Source organism: Panulirus ornatus, chromosome 57, assembly GCF_036320965.1.
Source record: "Panulirus ornatus isolate Po-2019 chromosome 57, ASM3632096v1, whole genome shotgun sequence".
NCBI classification, from domain to species: domain Eukaryota; kingdom Metazoa; phylum Arthropoda; class Malacostraca; order Decapoda; family Palinuridae; genus Panulirus; species Panulirus ornatus.
Window position 1 is genome coordinate 17,007,335 of NC_092280.1, and position 23,839 is coordinate 17,031,173.

A 23,839-nucleotide genomic window follows, 5' to 3' on the forward strand; every position below is an offset into this window, starting at 1 on the left:
TTTCAGTGCACTTCCACTTACCTTGTAGACTTCATAAACTTCTGAGTAGGTGACATGAATGTACTTGCAAGTGAAGTCAATTTTGACAAGGCTACATCTTTGTCAATGGATCGAAAGTAGTACAGTCTCATTGAAGACCTTCTAACTCCAAAGAACTCCATAATTTCTCTGCTTCTGTGTGGACATCAGCCTCAAAGCTGAGGTAACCTCATATATGCCATTTGCTGAAGGGCCAGAATATAGCTAGAAATCAGTCTTTGTTGAAGCATCTCTAGGAATACAGAATATCCAGTGAAATTTGGAATTGTGAAGTTTGGAAACCTATATTGTTTGGATGTTTTGAGACCTTATGACCTTAATTCCAGAACTCAGAAAACTCTCTTAATTTGGAAATTAGATATTTTGTGACAGTCAGAGTGAACTGGTTTAGTTGACAGTTTAGCCACTCCAAAGTTCAGATGCTTCCCAAGTAGCCATCTTGTTTGTTTTGGTGCTACCTTGTAACAGCCTCTTGCTCTCAAGGAGGAGTCCCTCAAAATTTTCCTTATCTAACCCTCATTATGGCTTCCATCCAGGAAAAAGGAACTGAAAATTCCTAAAAGGGCATCAGACATCAGAATCTTAAGCAAAAATCTCCTTTGATAAATAAGGGAGGGAAAATGCTGAAGGAACTAAAAAGGGGAATGCCAAAACATCATCTAGCAGTAGGCAAGACAGGTGCTGGTTTAACTCCATCAAAACCTGCATCATTCCTAATATTGTTTCTTTCACATTTGCAATATACAGCAATATACAACATGTATTGTACAAATATTAAAGATGTAAAATCAGATAGAGGAAGAGCTTTAAACAGAAGTAATCAATCAAAGAAGCCAGAAATAAGAAGTTAAACTTGAAAAAGAAAATGGTGGTATTTGCTCCACCTCCCACCTGCCTTCCCTTGACTGCCTCATGACCAGTGAGCTCTCCATTGCCTGCCATCCCACCACCACCTAAAGTTTCCATTCCAACCTCACTCATGAGGTTGGCTGATTACTTTCTGTAATTCATCATTTCATGAACTATTAATGTGTTGATGTCCATATTAGTGAGAAGACAGTGTTAAGTTCATTCATGACAAAGTAGAAATGTTTCCATATATGTTTAGATATCTTTTATTTGTTTGTCCTGAAATAGAATTCCAGTTCATGCACTGTAATGACATACACAACTTTCAATGTAGGAATTAGGATTATAAGACCATGATAAGAAGGAGGAATGACCCAGTGGTGGAGGTTACTTTCTTCTCTGCCTGTCTTCCCTGCTCCCTCATCCTAAAGTTTTCCTTTCACTTCCTGCATAGGTTTCATCTTTTTTTAAATTAGGTCCTTTTTTTTAAATAATCAGTCATGATAGGCACATTTTTTCATGGTAATGACATAATATATTAGTATACAGAACTGTCCATGAGAAGAAAGAGTATGGGAGGCAATTGTTTTGGGAGCAGTTGAGTGTGTGTGTCAGCAGTTCTGATACAAGAGACCTGGTATTAGTTATGGGTGATTCAAATGTGAAAATGAGCAATGTGGCAGTTGAGGGTATAACTGGTGGGTATGGGGTATTCAGTGATTTAAATGGAAATGGTTAACAGCTTGTAGAATTGTATGCTAGTGACTTGGAATAACTGGTTTAAAAAGAGGGGCTTACATAAGTATACAGATGTGAGTAGGCTAGATGGTCAGCAGGCATTATTGGATTACACACTAATTGAGAGGCATGCAAAAAAAGAGACTTTAGGATGTGATTGTGCCGAAGGGAGCTGCTGCTAGGATGTTTGACCATTACCTTGTGGAGCTGAAGATGAACCTTTGTAGAGGTTTTTGGAAAAGAGGGAACATTGTGAGTGAGAATAGAGTGAGCTTAGAAGAAAGATCTACACGACAAGACACCTGGAAAGCATGAGTGTATAATGGCAAAAGATATGATTAAAAGAAATTAGGGGAGTGGATGAGGAATGGGAAGTACTTAGGGAAGCAGTGCTGGCATGTGTGAGAGCTGTGTGTGGCATTTGTAAGGTAGGAGGTGGACATGTTAGAAAGGTTAGTGAGTAATGGAATGATAATGTACAGTTATAATGAAAGAGAAAAGAGAGGTATATGGGCAGTGCATATGGAGGAGTGCAAATGAGTGGGAGATGTATAACAGAAAGCAGCACAAGATCAAGAGGAAGGTACGGGGGTTGAAAAAGAGGGCAAATAAGAGCTGAACTAGATGAGTATCAGTAAACTTCAGGGTGAATAAGATGTTTTGGAAGGAGCTATATGGTCTGCAGAAGTCTAGAGAACAAATGGGAACATGGGTGAAAGGGGAATGTGGGGAAGTGGTAACAGGTAATGATAAAAAGAGGAGGATATGGAGTGATTATTGTAAGGGGCTGGTGAATGTATGTGATGATAGAGGGTGGTAGATGTAGGGTGTTTAGGTCATGGTGGTTGTGAAGTGATTTTGGTGAAGAGAGAAGAATGGGTGAAAGCCTTATGTAATGTGAAATGTGGCAAGGTAGCTAGAGTGGATGGTATTGCAGTTGAATTTATTTAGAAAGGGGATGATTTTGTTGTTGATTATTTAGTTTGGATTTTCATTGTATGTATGGATAATGTTGAGGTCCCTGAGGATTGGCAGAATGCAAATATGGTGCCTTTGTATAAAGGCAAGGGGGATAGAGATGAGTGTTTAAACTATGGTGGTATATGTTTGTTGAAAGTACATGGTAGGTTGTATGGGAGAGTGTTGAATGAGAGGGTGAAGGCATGTACAAAGCATCAGATTAGGTAGGAACAGTGTCATGTCAGAAGTGGTAGAGGATGTGTGGATCAGGTGTTTGCTTTAAAGAATGTGTGTCAGTGCCTTTATGTCACATCATTCCATTTTAATCTATCCTTTTCATGCCTTTGACAATCTTGCATGTTCAGGCCCCAGTCACTCAAGATATTTTTCTCTGCATCCTTCAGTCTTCCATTTGTTCTCCCCATTTTTCTTAGGCCCTCCACTTCTGATACAGATATTTTCTTTGTCAACCTCTCCTTACTCATTTTCTCTATGTCCAGACCATTTCAGCACAAATGCTCCAGCTCTCCCTACCACACCTTTCTTATTCCTACACCTCTCTTTTTACCCTTTTATCACTTAATCAAACCACCTCAGACCACATATTGTCCTCAAACACTTCATTTCCAACACTTCCACCCTCCTCTCCATGTCCTCATCTACAGCCTGTTCCTCGTATCCACACCTCTTTAGGACTACTATATATACTAACATACCCATTTTTGCCCTTCCAGATAACGACCTCTCTTACCAAACATTCTTCAATGCTCCCAGAAACTTTGCCCCTCCCCCACCTAATGCCCATTTCTTCTTCCAAGGTTCCATTACTGCCATGTCCACTTCCAAGTATTTGAAACACTTCGCTATCTATCTTTTATTATTTTTATTATTATGCTTGATTGCCGTTTCCCACAACAGCGAAAATAGTGTCAGGAAACAGACAAAGAATGGCCCATCCACTAATATACAAATATTTTATTTTATCTATTATACTTTATCGCTGTCTCCCATGTTAGTGAGGTAGCGCAAGGAAACAAATGAAAGAATGGCCCAACCCACCCACATACACATGTATATACATACACGTCCACACACGCACAAATACATACCTATACATCTCAACATATACATATATATACACACACAGGCATATACATATATACACATGTATTCAATTCATACTGTCTGCCCTTATTCATTCCCATCACCACCCTGCCACACATGAAACGACAACCCCCTTCCCCCCGCATGTGCGCAAGGTAGCGCTAGGAAAAGACAATTAAGGCCGCATTCGTTCACACTCATTCTCTAGCTGTCATGTATAATGCACCAAAACCATAGCTCCCTTTCCACATCCAGACCCCACAAAACTTTCCATGGTTTACACCAGACGCTTCACATGCCCTGGTTCAATCCATTGACAGCACGTTGACCCCGGTATACCACATCGTTCCAGTTCACTCTATTCCTTGCACGCCTTTCACCCTCCTGCATGTTCAGGCCCTGATCACTCAAGATCTTTTTCACTCCATCTTTCCACCTCCAATTTGGCCTCCAACTTCTTGTTCCCTCCACCTCTGACACATATATCCTCTTGGTCAATCTTTCCTCGCTCATTCTTTCCATGTGATCAAACCATTTCAAAACACCCTCTTCTGCTCTCTCAACCACACTCTTTTTATTACCATACATCTCTCTTACCCTATTATTACTTACTCGATCAAACCACCTCATACCACATATTGTCCTCAAACATCTAATTTCCAACACATCCATCCTCCTCCGCACAACTCTATCCATAGCCCATGCCTCGCAACTATATAACATTGTTAAAATACCATTCCTTCAAACATACCCATTTTTGCTTTCCAAGATAACATTCTCGACTTCCACACATCCTTCAATACTCCCAGCACTTTCACCCCCTCCCCCACCCTATGATTTACTTTTGTTTCCATGGCTCCATCCGCTGCCAAATCCACTCCCAGATATCTAAAACATTTCACTTCCTCAAGCTTTTCTCCATTCAAACTTACCTCCCAATTGATTTGTCCCTCAACGTACTGTACCTAATAACCTTGCTCTTATTCGCATTTACTCTCAGCTTTCTTGTTTCACACACTGTACCAAGTTCAGTCACCAGCTTCTGCAGTTTCTCACCCGAATCAGCCACCAGCGCTGTATCATCAGCAAACAACAACTGACTCACTTCCCAAGCTCTCATCCACAACAGACTACATACTTGCCCCTCATTCCAAAACTCTTGCATTCACCTCCCTAACAACCCCATCCATAAACAAATTAAACAACCAGGGAGACATCATGCACCCTTGCCGCATAAATATATACACATAAATGCCCATACATGTACATATACATACATATACATATCAACATATACACTTATACATGCACATACAAAGACATATACATATATACACATGGACATATTCTTGCTTGCCTTCATCCATTCCTGACACTACCCTGACCCACAGGAAACAGCATCACTACCCCCTGCTTCAACAAGGTAGTGCTAGGAGAACAGTCAAAGAAGGCCACATACGTTCACTCTCAATCTCTAGCTGTCATGGTAATGTACCAAAGCCATGGTTCTCTATCCACATCCAGGCCCCTCAGACCTTTCCATGGTTTACCCCAGATGTTTCACATACCCTGGTTTAGTCCATTGACAGCACATCGACCCCAGGATACCACATTGTTCCAATGCACTCTATTCCTTGCATATCTTTTACCCTCCTGTATGTTCAGGCTCCGATTGCTCAAAATCTGTTTCACTCCATCGTTCCTCCTCCGATTTGGTCTCCTACCTCTCTTTGTTCCCTCCACCTCTGACACTTATATCCTATTTGTCAACCTTTCCTAACTCCAGACCATTTCAACACACCCTCTTCTGCTTTTCAACCACACTCTTTTCATTTGCACACACCTTTCATTACTTACTCAATCAAACCACGTCACACCTCATTTTGTCCTCGAACATTTCATTTCCAACACATCCATCCTCCTCTGTACAACCCTATCTACAGCTGATGCCTTGCAACCATATGATATTGTTGGAACTACTGTTCCTTCAAACATACCCATCTTTGCTCCCAGAGATAACGTTCTCTTCTTTCACACAGCATTCATTGCTCCCAGAGCATTCATCGCTCCCAGAGCATTCATCGCCTCCCCCACTTTGTGACTCATTTCCGCTTCAGTGGATCCATTCATAGCTATGTCCACTCCCAGATATCTAAACCACTTTATTTCTTCCAGTTTTTTCCATTCAAACTTACATCCCAACTAACTAGTCCCTCAACTCTGCTGAACCTAATAACCTTGCTCTTATTCATGTGTACTCTCGGCTTTCTCCTTTTACACACTTTTCCAAACTCAGTCACCAGCTTCTGCAGTTTCTCACTTAAATCAGCCACCAGTGCTGTATCATTGGCAAACAACTGACCCACTTCCCAGGCCCTCTCATCCACAACTGACTGCATACTTGCCCCTTTATCCACAACTCTTGCATTTACCTCCCTAACCACCCCATCCATAAAACAAATTAAACCACCATGGGGACAACACACACCCCTGCTGCTGGCCGACCTTGACTGGAAGCCAATCACTCTCCTCTCTTCCTACTTGTACACATGCTTTGCATTCATGGTAAGAACTTTTCACCGCTTCTAGCAGCTTACCTCCCATACCATATATTCTTAAAACCTTCAACAAAGCATCTCTGTTAGCCCTGTTATATGCCTTCTCCAGATCCATAAAGCTACATACAAATCCATCTGTTTTTATAAGTATTTCTCACATACATTCTATATCTCTGATGCCAGTTCTCTCCAGGAACTCCCATCAAGGGGTGGCCATGGCAAAAGAGTCTCCATTTATCCCTGTCCTTATATGCCTCCCTCATATGAACCATTCCATGCATTCTTCCACCATTTCTCTCACCAACCCCTTTCATTGTACTATCAGACACTCTCCTTGTAAACTGCCAGTCTTGCATTTTTTCCACATGCACAAACCACCTCAAAGTAATACGTTTCACCCATTTTACCACCCCACAATTAATTCCTTTTGCATTCCCTACCATTCCACATCTCTCATACTCCCCTTCATCTCTTTCTTCATTCCATCTAGTCACACCACATGCTCTTCTCAAATAGCTCATTTCTGCAGCCTGGATTCTTCACCTCTGTGATTTACTCCATGTCCATGTTTTGGCTGCATAGGTCAGGGTTGGGAGGACTATGCTGTCCTTTGATCCTCTCCTCAATTCCGTACTTACACCTCTACCTTTCTTATTCTATTAAGTAACCCAGTGGCTCTTCTACCCTGTACTGCTCTCTCCCTTATCTCTTATTCCATATCACCAAACTTACCCATGATGGCTTCTAAATACTAAAATTCTCTAACTCTCCTCCCATACACTTGCTTCGTCTGCTCTATATGGTTTTACAAAATCTATACGTTCACTCTGTTTACTTTCAAAAATTGTTGCTTTACTTTTACTTGCATTTACCTTCAGTTGTCTATGCTTACACACATTATAAAACACACATATAACCTTCTGCAACTCCACTCTCAGAGAACAACACAGTATCATCCGCAAATAGGTTTGATACTAGCCACCATATCTCACCGCCACACTCCATCTCTGCATCCCTTATGCTTGGTTTTGCCTTCATGTCTCTTATCACTCCATCCATATATAGGGAGGTGAATGCAAGAGTTTTGGAAAGAGGGGCAAGTATGCAGTCTGTTGTGGATGAGAGAGCTTGGGAAGTGAGTCAGTTGTTGTTCGCTGATGGTACAGTGCTTGTGGCTGATTCATGTGAGAAACTGCAGAAGCTGGTGACTGAGTTTGGTAAAGTGTGTGAAAGAAGAAAGCTGAGAGTAATTGTCAATAAGAGCAAGGTTATTAGGTACAGTAGGGTTGAGGGACAAGTCAGTTGGGAGGTAAGTTTGAATGGAGGAATACTGGAGGAAGTGAAGTGTTTTAGATATCTGGGAGTGGATTTGGCAGCGGATGGAACCATGGAAGCGGAAGTGAATCATGGGGTGGGGGAGGGGGTGAAATTTCTGGGAGTGTTGAAGAATGTGTGGAAGTCGAGAACATTATCTCGGAAAGCAAAAATAGGTATGTTTGAAGGAATAGTGGTTCCAACAATGTTATATGGTTGCGAGGTGTGGACTATAGATAGAGTTGTCCGGAGGAGGTTGGATGTGCTAGAAATGAGATGTTTGAGGACAATATGTGGTGTGAGGTGCTTTGATCAAGTAAGTAATGTAAGGGTAAGAGAGATGTGTGGTAATAAAAAGAGTGTGATTGAGGGAGCAGAAGAGGGTGTTTTGAAATGGTTTGGTCACATGGAGAGAATGAGTGAGGAAAGATTGACCAAGAGGATATATGTGTCAGAGGTGGAGGGAACGAGGAGAAGTGGGAGACCAAATTGGAGGTGGAAAGATGGAGTGAAAAAGATTTTGAGTGATTGGGGCCTGAACATGCAGGAGGGTGAAAGGCTTGCAAGGAATAGAGTGAATTGGAACGATGTGGTATACTGGGGTCGATGTGCTGTCAATGGATTGAACCAGGGCATGTGAAGCGTCTGGGGTAAACCATGGAAAGTTCTGTAGGGCCTGGATGTGGAAAGGGAGCTGTGGTTTCAGTGTATTATACATGACAGCTAGAGACTGAGTGTGAACAAATGTGGCCTTTGTTTTCTTTCCCTAGCACTACCTCGCGCACATGCGGGGGGAGGGGGATGTTATTTCATGTGTGGCAGGGTGGCGATGGTAATGAATAAAGGCAGACAGTATGAATTATGTACATTTGTATATATGTATATGTCTGTGTGTGTATATATATGTATACGTTGAGATGTATAGGTATGTATATGTTAATGTGTGGACGTGTATGTATATACATGTGTATGTGGGTGGCTTGGGTCATTCTTTCGTCTGTTCCCTTGCACTACCTCGCTAACGCAGGTGACAGCGACAAAGTATGATATATAATGATGATATATATATATATATATATATATATATATATATATATATATATATATATATATATATATATATATATATATATATCTTTTTTTTTTTAAACTATTCGCCATTTCCCACGTTAGTGAGGTAGCGTTAAGAACAGAGGACTGGGCCTTTTTTGGAATATCCTCACCTGGCCCACTCTGTTCCTTCTTTTGGAAAGTTAAAAAAAAACGAGAGGGGAGGATTTCCGGCCCCCCGCTCCCTCCCCTTTTAGTCGCCTTCTATGACACGCAGGGAATACGTGGGAAGTATTCTTACTCCCCTATCCCCAGGGATAATATATATATATATTTTTTTTTTCTGTCTCCCGCGTTTGCGAGGTAGCGCAAGGAAACAGACGAAAGAAATGGCCCAACCCACCCCCATACACATGTATATACATACGTCCACACACGCAAATATACATACCTACACAGCTTTCCATGGTTTACCCCAGATGCTTCACATGCCCTGATTCAATCCACTGACAGCACGTCAACCCCGGTATACCACATCGCTCCAATTCACTCTATTCCTTGCCCTCCTTTCACCCTCCTGCATGTTCAGGCCCCGATCACACAAAATCTTTTTCACTCCATCCTTCCACCTCCAATTTGGTCTCCCTCTTCTCCTCGTTCCCTCCACCTCCGACACATATATCCTCTTGGTCAATCTTTCCTCACTCATTCTCTCCATGTGCCCAAACCATTTCAAAACACCCTCTTCTGCTCTCTCAACCACGCTCTTTTTATTTCCACACATCTCTCTTACCCTTACGTTACTTACTCGATCAAACCACCTCACACCACACATTGTCCTCAAACATCTCATTTCCAGCACATCCATCCTCCTGCGCACCACTCTATCCATAGCCCATGCCTCGCAACCATACAACATTGTTGGAACCACTATTCCTTCAAACATACCCATTTTTGCTTTCCGAGATAATGTTCTCGACTTCCACACATTCTTCAAGGCTCCCAGAATTTTCGCCCCCTCCCCCATCCTATGATCCACTTCCGCTTCCATGGTTCCATCCGCTGCCAGATCCACTCCCAGATATCTAAAACACTTTACTTCCTCCAGTTTTTCTCCATTCAAACTCACCTCCCAATTGACTTGACCCTCAACCCTGCTGTACCTAATAACCTTGCTCTTATTCACATTTACTCTTAACTTTCTTCTTTCACACACTTTACCAAACTCAGTCACCAGCTTCTGCAGTTTTTCACATGAATCAGCCACCAGTGCTGTATCATCAGCAAACAACAACTGACTCACTTCCCAAGCTCTCTCATCCCCAACAGACTTCATACTTGCCCCTCTTTCCAAAACTCTTGCATTCACCTCCCTAACAACCCCATCCATAAACAAATTAAACAACCATGGAGACATCACGCACCCCTGCCGCAAACCTACATTCACTGAGAACCAATCACTTTCCTCTCTTCCTACACGTACACATGCCTTACATCCTCGATAAAAACTTTTCACTGCTTCTAACAACTTGCCTCCCACACCATATATTCTTAATACCTTCCACAGAGCATCAATTGGGAGGTAAGTTTGAATGGAGAAAAACTGGAGGAAGTAAAGTATTTAGATATCTGGGAGTGGATCTGGCAGCGGATGGAACCATGGAAGCGGAAGTGGATCATAGGGTGGGGGAGGGGGCGAAAATCCTGGGAGCCTTGAAGAACGTGTGGAAGTCAAGAACATTATCTCTGAAAGCAAAAATGGGTATGTTTGAAGGAATAGTGGTTCCAACAATGTTGTATGGTTGCGAGGCGTGGGCTATGGATAGAATTGTGTGCAGGAGGATGGATGTGCTGGAAATGAGATGTTTGAGGACAATGTGTGGTGTGCGGTGGTTTGATCGAGTAAGTAACGTAAGTGTAAGAGAGATGTGTGGAAATAAAAAGAGCGTGGTTGAGAGAGCAGAAGAGGGTGTTTTGAAATGGTTTGGGCACATGGAGAGAATGAGTGTGGAAAGATTGACCAAGAGGATATATGTGTCGGAGGTGGAGGGAACGAGGAGAAGTGGGAGACCAAATTGGAGGTGGAAAGATGGAGTGAAAAAGATTTTGTGTGATCGGGGCCTGAACATGCAGGAGGGTGAAAGGAGGGCAAGGAATAGAGTGAATTGGATCGATGTGGTATACCGGGGTTGACGTGCTGTCAGTGGATTGAATCAGGGCATGTGAAGGGTCTGGGGTAAACCATGGAAAGCTGTGTAGGTATGTATGTTCGCGTGGGTGGACATATGTATATACATGTGTATGGGGGTGGGTTGGGCCATTTCTTTCATCTGTTTCCTTGTGCTACCATGCAAACACGGGAGACAGCGACAAAGCAAAAAGAAAAAAAAAAATATATATATATATATATATATATATATATATATATATTTATTTTTATTTTGCTTTGTTGCTGTCTTCCGCATTTATGAGGTAGCGCAAGGAAACAGACGAAAGAAATGGCCCAACCCACCCCCATACACAATGTATATACATACACGTCCACACACGCAAATATACATACCTATACATCTCAATGTACACATATATATACACACACAGACACATACATATATAACCATGAACACAATTCACACTGTCTGCCTTTATTCATTCCCATCGCCACCTCGCCACACATGGAATACCATCCCCCTCCCCCCTCATGTGTGCGAGGTAGTACTAGGAAAAGACAACAAAGGCCCCATTCGTTCACACTCAGTCTCTAGCTGTCATGCAATTGTGCCCGAAACCACAGCTCCCTTTCCACATCCAGGCCCCACACAACTTTCCATGGTTTACCCCAGACACTTCACATGCCCTGATTCAATCCACTGCCAGCACGTCAACCCCGGTATACCACATCGATTCAATTCACTCTATTCCTTGCCCTCCTTTCACCCTCCTGCATGTTCAGGCCCCGATCACACAAAATCTTTTTCACTCCATCTTTCCACCTCCAATTTGGTCTCCCACTTCTCCTCGTTCTCTCCACCTCCGACACATATATCCTCTTCGTCAATCTTTCCTCACATTCTCTCCATGTGCCCAAACCATTTCAAAACACCCTCTTCTGCTCTCTCAACCACGCTCTTTTTATTTCCACACATCTCTCTTACCCTTACATTACTTACTCGATCAAACCACCTCACACCACACATTGTCCTCAAACATCTCATTTCCAGCACATCCACCCTCCTGCGCACAACTCTATCCATAGTCCACGCCTCGCAACCATACAACATTGTTGGAACCACTATTCCTTCAAACATACCCATTTTTGCTTTCCGAGATAATGTTCTTGACTTCCACACATTCTTCCACATATTTCTTTCATACTTTTCGCCATTATATATGTATATATATATATATATATATATATATATATATATATATATATATATATATATATATATATATATTCAGTTGAAGGAATCACCTAAGCAACATTATAAAGTACCAGACAAAAGAGATTTTGAATACCTAGAATCAGTTTAGAACTACCGATTGTGTTATGAAGAGGTGTCTTTTGGAGAATACATTGAGAAAATTTGCACTTTCTTACATAGGTGGTAGAGTGTCCCATAGTGTATCGAGACAGACTTCCCCAGAACTTTTTTAAAGGGGAAGTAAATGTTTATAGTTGTGTTACTGGAGTGATAGTTTTCATACATGGTGCTTTGACAAGAAGATAGTGAAATTGGAAAAAAAATGTAGCTTAGACATTGAAGCTTATTGATATTTTTTTTATATTTTTTTATTATACTTTGTCGCTGTCTCCCGTGTTTGCGAGGTAGCGCAAGGAAACAGACGAAAGAAATGGCCCAACCCCCCCCATACACATGTATATACATACGTCCACACACGCAAATATACATACCTACACAGCTTTCCATGGTTTACCCCAGACGCTTCACATGCCCTGCTTCAGTCCACTGACAGCACGTCAACCCCGGTATACCACATCGCTCCAATTCACTCTATTCCTTGCCCTCCTTTCACCCTCCTGCATGTTCAGGCCCCGATCACACAAAATCTTTTTCACTCCATCTTTCCACCTCCAATTTGGTCTCCCTCTTCTCCTTGTTCCCTCCACCTCCGACACATATATCCTCTTGGTCAATCTTTCCTCACTCATCCTCTCCATGTGCCCAAACCACTTCAAAACACCCTCTTTTGCTCTCTCAACCACGCTCTTTTTATTTCCACACATCTCTCTTACCCTTACGTTACTCACTCGATCAAACCACCTCACACCACACATTGTCCTCAAACATCTCATTTCCAGCACATCCATCCTCCTGCGCACAACTCTATCCATAGCCCACGCCTCGCAACCATACAACATTGTTGGAACCACTATTCCTTCAAACATATCCATTTTTGCTTTCCGAGATAATGTTCTCGACTTCCACACATTCTTCAAGGCCCCCAGAATTTTCGCCCCCTCCCCCACCCTATGATCCACTTCCGCTTCCATGGTTCCGTCCGCTGCCAGATCCACTCCCAGATATCTAAAACACTTCACTTCCTCCAGTTTTTCTCCATTCAAACTCACCTCCCAATTGACTTGACCCTCAACCCTACTGTACCTAATAACTCTTAACTTTCTTCTTCCACACACTTTTCCAAACTCAGTCACCAGCTTCTGCAGTTTCTCACATGAATCAGCCACCAGCGCTGTATCATCAGCGAACAACAACTGACTCACTTCCCAAGCTCTCTCATCCCCAACAGACTTCATACTTGCCCCTCTTTCCAAAACTCTTGCATTTACCTCCCTAACAACCCCATCCATAAACAAATTAAACAACCATGGAGACATCACACACCCCTGCCGCAAACCTACATTCACTGAGAACCAATCACTTTCCTCTCTTCCTACACGTACACATGCCTTACATCCTCGATAAAAACTTTTCACTGCTTCTAACAACTTTCCTCCCACACCATATATTCTTAATACCTTCCACAGAGCATCTCTATCAACTCTATCATATGCCTTCTCCAGATCCATAAATGCTACATACAAATCCATTTGCTTTTCTAAGTATTTCTCACATACATTCTTCAAAGCAAACACCTGATCCACACATCCTCTACCACTTCTGAAACCACACTGCTCTTCCCCAATCTGATGCTCTGTACATGCCTTCACCCTCTCAATCAATACCCTCCCATATAATTTACCAGGAATACTCAACAAACTTATACCTCTGTAATTTGAGCATTCACTCTTATCCCCTTTGCCTTTGTACAGTGGCACTATGCACGCATTCCGCCAATCCTCAGGCACCTCACCATGAGTCATACATACATTAAATAACCTTACCAACCAGTCAACAATACAGTCACCCCCTTTTTTAATAAATTCCACTGCAATACCATCCAAACCTGCTGCCTTGCCGGCTTTCATCTTCCGCAAAGCTTTCACTACCTCTTCTCTGTTTACCAAATCATTTTCCCTGACCCTCTCACTTTGCACACCACCTCGACCAAAACACCCTATATCTGCCACTCTATCATCAAACACATTCAACAAACCTTCAAAATACTCACTCCATCTCCTTCTCACATCACCACTACTTGTTATCACCTCCCCATTTGCGCCCTTCACTGAAGTTCCCATTTGCTCCCTTGTCTTACGCACTTTATTTACCTCCTTCCAGAACATCTTTTTATTCTCCCTAAAATTTAATGATACTCTCTCACCACAACTCTCATTTGCCCTTTTTTTCACCTCTTGCACCTTTCTCTTGACCTCCTGTCTCTTTCTTTTATACATCTCCCACTCAATTGCATTTTTTCCCTGCAAAAATCGTCCAAATGCCTCTCTCTTCTCTTTCACTAATACTCTTACTTCTTCATCCCACCACTCACTACCCTTTCTAATCAACCCACCTCCCACTCTTCTCATACCACAAGCATCTTTTGCGCAATCCAGTGGTTAAATTGATGAGAACTGCTATTGACGTTTGTGTAGATAAATTATACATTTCCCTTTTCCATAGCCAGAGGTTAAACCATTATGTGACATTCATTTTCTCATTTCATTTCAAGCTAGAAGTTTCAGTTTTCTAAATTATTTCTTACTTTTTTCATATGTATATATATGTATATGTGTGTGCATGTGTATATGTGCATGTGTATGTGTATGTATATATATATGTATATTTTCTCTTTTTTTTTTTTTGTTTGGCACTGTCTCCCGCGTTTGCGAGATAGCGCAAGGAAACAGACGAAAGAAATGGCCCAACCCACCCCCATACACATGTATATACATACATCCACACATGCAAATATACATACCTACACAGCTTTCCATGGGTTACCCCAGACGCTTCACATACCCTGATTCAATCCACTGACAGCACGTCAACCCCGGTATACCACATCGATCCAATTCCCTCTATTCCTTGCCCTCCTTTCACCCTCCTGCATGTTCAGGCCCCGATCACACAAAATCTTTTTCACTCCATCTTTCCACCTCCAATTTGGTCTCCCACTTCTCCTCGTTCCCTCCACCTCCGACACATATATCCTCTTGGTCAATCTTTCCTCACTCATTCTCTCCATGTGCCCAAACCATTTCAAAACACCCTCTTCTGCTCTCTCAACCACGCTCTTTTTATTTCCACACATCTCTCTTACCCTTACGTTACTTACTCGATCAAACCACCTCACACCACACATTGTCCTCAAACATCTCATTTCCAGCATGTATATATATATATGTATATATATATATATATATATTATGCATGGGGATAGTGGTGAAAGAATACTTCCCACGCATTCCTCGCGTGTCGTAGAAGGCGACTAGAGGGGACGGGAGCGGGGGGCCAGAAATCCTCCCCGCCTTGTATTTTTTAACTTTCTAAAATGGGAAACAGAATAAGGAGTCACGTGGGGAGTGCTCATCCTCCTCGAAGGGAAGGCTCAGACTGGGGTGTCTGAATGTGTGTGGATGTAACCAAGATGTGAAAAAAGTAGAGATAGGTAGTATGTTTGAGGAAAGGAACCTGGATGTTTTGGCTCTGAGTGAAACGAAACTCAAGGGTAAAGGGGAAGAGTGGTTTGGGAATGTCTTGGGAGTAAAGTCAGGGATTAGTGAGAGGACAAGAGCAAGGGAAGGAGTAGCAGTACTCCTGAAACAGGAGTTGTGGGAGTATGTGATAGAATGTAAGAAAGTAAATTCTCGATTAACATGGGTAAAACTGAAAGTTGATGGAGAGAGATGGGTGATTATTGGTGCATATGCACCTGGGCATGAGAAGAAAGATCATGAGAGGCAAGTGTTTTGGGAGCAGCTGAATGAGTGTGTTAGTGGTTTTGATGCATGAGACCGGGTTATAGTGATAGGTGATTTGAATGCAAAGGTGAGTAATGTGGCAGTTGAGGGAATAATTGGTATACCTGGGGTGTTCAGTGTTGTAAATGGAAATGGTGAAGAGCTTGTAGATTTATGTGCTGAAAAAGGACTGGTGATTGGGAATACCTGGTTTAAAAAGCGAGATATACATAAGTATACGTATGTAAGTAGGAGAGATGGCCAGAGAGCATTATTGGATTACGTGTTAATTGACAGGCGCGCGAAAGAGAGACTTTTGGATGTTAATGTGCTGAGAGGTGCAACTGGAGGGATGTCAGATCATTTTCTTGTGGAGGCTAAGGTGAAGATTTGTATGGGTTTTCAGAAAAGAAGAGTGAATGTTGGGGTGAAGAGAGTGGTGAGAGTAAGTGAGCTTGGGAAGGAGACTTGTGTGAGGAAGTACCAGGAGAGACTGAGTACAGAATGGAAAAAGGTGAGAACAATGGAAGTAAGGGGAGTGGGGGAGGAATGGGATGTATTTAGGGAATCAATGATGGATTGCACAAAAGATGCTTGTGGCATGAGAAGAGTGGGAGGTGCGTTGATTAGAAAGGGTGATGAGTGGTGGGATGAAGAAGTAAGATTATTAGTGAAAGAGAAGAGAGAGGCATTTGGACGATTTTTGCAGGGAAAAAATGCAATTGAGTGGGAGATGTATAAAAGAAAGAGACAGGAGGTCAAGAGAAAGGTGCAAGAGGTGAAAAAGAGGGCACATGAGAGTTGGGGTGAGAGAGTATCATTAAATTTTAGGGAGAATAAAAAGATGTTCTGGAAGGAGGTAAATAAAGTGCGTAAGACAAGGGAGCAAATGGGAACTTCAGTGAAGGGCGCTAATGGGGAGGTGATAACAAGTAGTGGTGATGTGAGAAGGGGATGGAGTGAGTATTTTGAAGGTTTGTTGAATGTGTTTGATGATAGAGTGGCAGATATAGGGTGTTTTGGTCGAGGTGGTGTGCAAAGTGAGAGGGTTAGGGAAAATGATTTTGGTAAACAGAGAAGAGGTAGTAAAAGCTTTGCGGAAGATGAAAGCCGGCAAGGCAGCAGGTTTGGATGGTATTGCAGTGGAATTTATTAAAAAAGGGGGTGACTGTATTATTGACTGGTTGGTAAGGTTATTTAATGTATGTATGACTCATGGTGAGGTGCCTGAGGATTGGCAGAATGTGTGCATAGTGCCATTGTACAAAGGCAAAGGGGATAAGAGTGAGTGCTCAAATTACAGAGGTATAAGTTTGTTGAGTATTCCTGGTAAATTATATGGGAGGGTATTGATTGAGAGGGTGAAGGCATGTACAGAGCATCAGATTGGGGAAGAGCAGTGTGGTTTCAGAAGTGGTAGAGGATGTGTGGATCAGGTGTTTGCTTTGAAGAATGTATGTGAGAAATACTCAGAAAAGCAAATGGATTTGTATGTAACATTTATGGATCTGGAGAAGGCATATGATAGAGTTGATAGAGATGCTCTGTGGAAGGTATTAAGAATATATGGTGTGGGAGGCAAGTTGTTAGAAGCAGTGAAAAGTTTTTATCGAGGATGTAAGGCACGTGTACGTATAGGAAGAGAGGAAAGTGATTGGTTTTCAGTGAATGTAGGTTTGCGGCAGGGATGTGTGATGTCTCCATGGTTGTTTAATTTGTTAATGGATGGGGTTGTTAGGGAGGTAAATGCAAGAGTTTTGGAAAGAGGGGCAAGTATGAAGTCTGTTGGGGATGAGAGAGCTTGGGAAGTGAGTCAGTTGTTGTTCGCTGATGATACACCGCTGGTGGGTGATTCATGTGAGAAACTGCAGAAGCTGGTGACTGAGTTTGGTAAAGTGTGTGGAAGAAGAAAGTTAAGAGTAAATGTGAATAAGAGCAAGGTTATTAGGTACAGTAGGGTTGAGGGTCAAGTCAATTGGGAGGTGAGTTTGAATGGAGAAAAACTGGAGGAAGTGAAGTGTTTTAGATATCTGGGAGTGGATCTGTCAGCGGATGGAACCATGGAAGCGGAAGTGGATCATAGGGTGGGGGAGGGGGCGAAAATTCTGGGAGCCTTGAAGAATGTGTGGAAGTCGAGAACATTATCTCGGAAAGCAAAAATAGGTATGTTTGAAGGAATAGTGGTTCCAACAATGTTGTATGGTTGCGAGGCGTGGGCTATGGATAGAGATGTGCGCAGGAGGATGGATGTGCTGGAAATGAGATGTTTGAGGACAATGTGTGGTGTGAGGTGGTTTGATCGAGTAAGTAACGTAAGTGTAAGAGAGATGTGTGGAAATAAAAAGAGCGTGGTTGAGAGAGCAGAAGAGGGTGTTTTGAAATGGTTTGGGCACATGGAGAGAATGAGTGAGGAAAGATTGACCAAGAGGATATATGTGTCGGAGGTGGAGGGAACGAGGAGAAGTGGGAGACCAAATTGGAGGTGGAAAGATGGAGTGAAAAAGATTTTGTGTGATCGGGGCCTGAACATGCAGGAGGGTGAAAGGAGGGCAAGGAATAGAGTGAATTGGAGCGATGTGGTATACAGGGTTTGACGTGCTGTCAGTGGGTTGAATCAGGGCATGTGAAGCGTCTGGGATAAACCATGGAAAGCTGTGTAGGTATGTATATTTGCGTGTGTGGACGTATGTATACATGTGTATGGGGGGGGGTTGGGCCATTTGTTTCGTCTGTTTCTTGCGCTACCTCGCAAACGCGGGAGACAGCGACAAAGAAAAAAAAAGAAAAAAAAGACAAAGTAAAAGAAAAAAAAAAAAATATATATATATATATATATATATATATATATATATATATATATATATATATATATATATATATATATATATATTCATTCCCTGGGGATGGGGAGAAAGAATACTTCCCACGTATTCCCTGCGTGTCGTAGAAGGCGACTAAAAGGGGAGGGAGTGGGGGGCTGGAAATCCTCCCCTCTCAATTTTTTTTAATTTTCCAAAAGAAGGAACAGAGAAGGGGGCCAGGTGAGGATATTCCCTCAATGGCCCAGTCCTCAGTTCTTAATGCTACCTCGCTAACGCGGGAAATGGCGAATAGTTTGAAAAAAAAAAAAAAAAAAAATATATATATATATATATATATATATATATATATATATATATATATATATATATATATATATATGAAAAAGCCACAGTGATATCACACAGTCCTGCCTCACACCTACAAGTATCCCAAATCTTTCACGATACTGTCCATCCACTCTTACACATGTGTTCCTATATAGAAGGCTTTCATGCCATCCAGGAGTTGTACCCCAACATCATATGTCTGTAACACATCCCATAAAGCATTCCATTCACTTCTGTCCTACACTTTCTCTCAATCCATGAAAGCTGTATACAACTTCTTACCTTTTGCTACATACTTTTCCATGGTAGTCTTTGCTACAAGAGACTGATTCACACATCCTTTACCTTTCCAAAGCCCCCTTGTTCTTCACTTATTCTACATTAAGTCACTTCCATCACCCTGTCAATCAAGTTTTTCTGGTATGCTCTCAGGCTTATTCCCCTATAATTGCTACATGTATCCTCAGCATCTTTTCCTTTGAATAGATTAACAATAATAGCTTGCGCCCAATTCTCAAATGCAACCTTCCGTTTCCATGCTGAATTGCGTATCAGATTCATCATCTTTGTCACTTTCTCCCCAATACTTCAGCATTTCAGCCATGATCCCATCCACTTCAGTGCCTTTTCTACCTTCAGCCTCATTATTGCCCTTCTCAACTCCCTTTTTCACCTCATTCCAGTATAGTTTCTTATTACCCAAAACTTTTCATTTCCTTTAAAAATATTCATCTACATTTGGCTGCTTTCCTCTATCAGCTTCTTAACATTCCGCTTACATATGTTATATTCTTCCCTCCTCCTTTGCTGAATTTCCACAGGTTCATTCCTATCAAGCAATCTACCATATGCCTTTTTCTTCTCTTCCACTGCATTTCTAATCCCCTGTTCCCCATTCATTGCCCTTTTTATTCCTATATCTTACTACCTTGTATTCAATCACTAATTCTGCAGCCTTTAATAGTATTTCTCTAGTCATTTTAAACACCTCATTCACACGTAACTGCATCGCTACATTCGCTACACATCCATCTAAGCTTTCAGTTACCTATCTTTAATACTCCTCCCTGCATTTTTTGATTCATTTTCTCACTTGCCAACATTTTTACTTCTCCATTCTTCCTTACACCACACCTCCATCTTACCCTGATCCTCATCCCCACAAGAACTGTGAAATGGTCAGACTTCAAAGAATTCTCTCATAACTTTAGCATCTAGCATGGCCTGTGTTGTCTTTCATCCACTGTCAAATAGTCAGTCAAAGCCTTTTGCTCTTCTTTTTTCATGATTCCTCATCCTATATCTATCATCAAATTATGCTGAAAAAAGGTGTTTGCAAGGAATAAACCCCTCTCAGCACAAATATCCACAAAATAACTTCTAATCTCATTTACTCCTGGCACTTCCCATTTTCCAACTATCTTACTGATTTCTTCACCTCCCACTTTCACATTCATATCACCCAATACGACCACGTTCCTCTCATTCTCAAAACCGTTTATACTGTGATTAAGATTTTTTCAGAATAGCTTCATTTCATCCTTACTTCTTACAGTTCTCATATTCACAGCAGCACATACACATACCCATGCATACTTCACAATCCCAATCTGTCCTTTTGCCCACACTATTCTTGATCCTTTTCATCCATGCTCTGTAACACCCTCCCATACTCTTGGTGATAGCAGAATTGCACATCCCTCCTTCCCTCTTCCCCAATAATTTTCTCTTATTCTGTTAATACCACACCTTCCATGCCCTTCCACAACTTGCATTCGTCATATCCATTTTCACTCCACATACCCTGCCCTAGGATATGGGTTTCCCCAATCCCTAGCACATCCAAGCTAAAACTCTTAAACCCCTCCACAAGCTCTTTCCTTATACTCTCACAGGTCATCCCTTTCACATTCAGTGCCATTACTCTCAATCGCTCATTTCTTTTAATCCTCAGCATAATTGGTAGACTCCAGTGCTGCTTCTTAGCCTTTTGTGCCTCACCCTTGACAGATCACTGGCAGAGGGCAACTCTACCACAATATTTCCAGAGCCAGTGAAGCTCCAAAATTGTTAAAAACTAAAAGGTGAGAGCACACCTCAGGTGTTTGCCCTGATGGAGTTGGGCAACACCTCCCACTATAGTTCCATCCCCAAAGGGTGTACTAATGAGGTCACCACAAGAAGGCAGGGTGAGACTTGAATGCTCTAATAAAACACTTTTTTTGCTCCAAGTTTTCTCCATTCAAACTCACAACCCAACTAACCTGTCCTTCTATCCTTCCATTTAATAACCTTGCTTTTATTCACATATACTCTCAGATTTCTTTTTTTAAACATTCCCAAATTCAATCACCAACTTTTGCAGCTTCTCACTCAAATCTACTACCTGTGCTGTGTCATAAGTAACAAACAACTGATTCATTTTCCAGGCCTCCTCACCTCCTATAGACTACATACTTGCATCTCTTTCCAAGACCCCATCATTTACCTTTTTCACAACCATGTCCATAAACAAATTGAATATCCATAGTGACATATCACTCACCACTGCCACAGACCAACCCTCACCTGAAACCAGTCAATCTCCTTTCTTCCTACTTGCACACATGCCCTACACTTTCAGCAGAAACTTTTCAGTGCTTTTAGTAGCTTTCCTTCCACACCATATAAACATGGGACCTTCCGCAAGGCATTTCTCTCATCCCTATTATATGCTTTCTGTAGATCCATAAAAACCACATACATATTCTTCTGTTCCTCTTCAGTATTTCTCACACATTTTTCAAAGTAAACACCTGATCCACTCATCCTTTACCATTTCTGAAACCACACAGTTCCTCCCCAGTCTCATGCTCTGTACCTGCCTTCACTCTCTCAATCACCAGTCTCCCATACAACTACCAGGTACACTCAAGCTTATTCCTCTACAGTTTAAACAATCATGTTTGTCCCCTTTGTAGTTTAAACACTCATGTTTGTCCCTTTATATAATGGCATTGTACATGCATTCCTCCAATCCTCAGGCACCTCACCATGATCCACACATATATTGAAAAATCCTGACTTACCAATCAACAACAGTCATGCCCTTTATTTGAGAAAATCACCTGCAACACCATCCATTTCATCCACCTTACCACATTTTACCATATACAAGGCATTCATCACCTTTCTTGTCTTCACCAAACCACTTCCCATGACTCTCACTTCTCATACCTCACTAACATAAACATCCTACATCTGCCACCTTATCATTATACACCTGCAATAATCCTTCAGAATATCAACATCATCTCCTCATCACTGGCTGTTACTGCTTCCCCATTTGGCCCCTTCATTAATGTTCCCATTTTTTCTCTTGTTTATTTCACACTGTTAAACTCCCTCCAAAACATATTATTACTCCTCTTGAAGTTTGCTGATGCTCAATCACCCTAACTCTCACTTACCCTCTTTTTCAGCCCCTGCACCTTCCCCTTGACCTCCTGCTGCTTTCTCTTATACATCTCACAATAATTTGCTCTCCTTTCATTTTAGTTCTGGCCATAAACCTCTCTTTCCTCTTTCATTAGTCACTTTACTTTGTTATCCCACCACTTGATACCCTTTCTCACTTGCCCACCTCTCACCTTATACATGTTGCACTCCTCTCTCACACATGCCAACACTGCTTCCCAAGATACCTCCTATTCCTCACCCACTCCCCTAACTTACCTTTTGCCTTTCTACACTTAATCACATCTTATATTTCTTCACAGAAGTCTCTTTTCCAGGCTCATTTACTCTCACCTCTCTTCTGACTCATATTGTTTCCTTTTCTGAAAGTATAGAAAACTTCTCCCCCATCTCAACCAAATATGCACACACACAGACACACACACACACACACAGACACACACACACACACACACACACACACACACACACACACAAACACACAGACTCACACAGACACACACACACACACACACACACACACACAGACACACACACAGACACACACACACACACACACACACACACACACACACACACACACACACACACACACACACACACTTTTTTTCATTCTAGATTGCTATTTCCTGTAGTAGCAAGTTAGCACCAGGAACAGATAAAGAAAGGCCACATTCACTCACATCCCTTCTGTAACTGTCATGTGAAACCACAGACCCCTATCCACAACATGACCCTACAGACCATGCAACTCGTCTTCAACATATCTCTGATCTTTATTATCATTTGATTTCATTACCAAACTATAAACTTTCTCTAACTTGTCTAGTAATTATGTTTTATCTACAGGTCATTGCACAGGGTCTGCTTTATGGAAAAGGTGCCTACTTCAACTCAGGCTGGAACATTATGGACGGATCACTGGTCCTCATCTCCATCATAGACATCCTCATGTCCATCTTAGCCACTACCTCACCTCGGATCTTTGGCATCCTAAGAGTCTTCCGTCTCCTGCGCGCCCTCAGACCTCTAAGGTAAGCCAGCCTCTTTTCAGATTTTAACCCATAAAACTTTTACATCCATCTTTTGATGGTTATGATAAACTGCACTATACATCACAAGATACAAGACTTTTGTGGTACTGTTTTGAATTGCACACTGAGTTTCATACTCATAAGCCACATCACATATCCCAGTAAGCCTCAACACACCACTCACACCTCATTCAGGCCCCCAGTATCATCTCTGTCAGCATGGAGGTATCACCTATGTAAATCTCCTCCCAGTACTTTCTT

The 23,839-nt window shown here is 41.9% G+C and overlaps 1 protein-coding gene across 1 annotated transcript in view; it reads left to right on the top strand.

Moving 5' to 3' along the window:
- The window catches only part of LOC139766186 (voltage-dependent T-type calcium channel subunit alpha-1G-like), a 1,124,919-nt gene that overhangs the window by 737,515 nt on the left and 363,565 nt on the right, over positions 1-23,839 (top strand). The window contains exon 21 of the mRNA XM_071694457.1: positions 23,394-23,578. Within this exon, the coding sequence (XP_071550558.1) occupies positions 23,394-23,578 (185 nt within the window). The remainder of the gene's footprint in view (positions 1-23,393; positions 23,579-23,839) is intronic.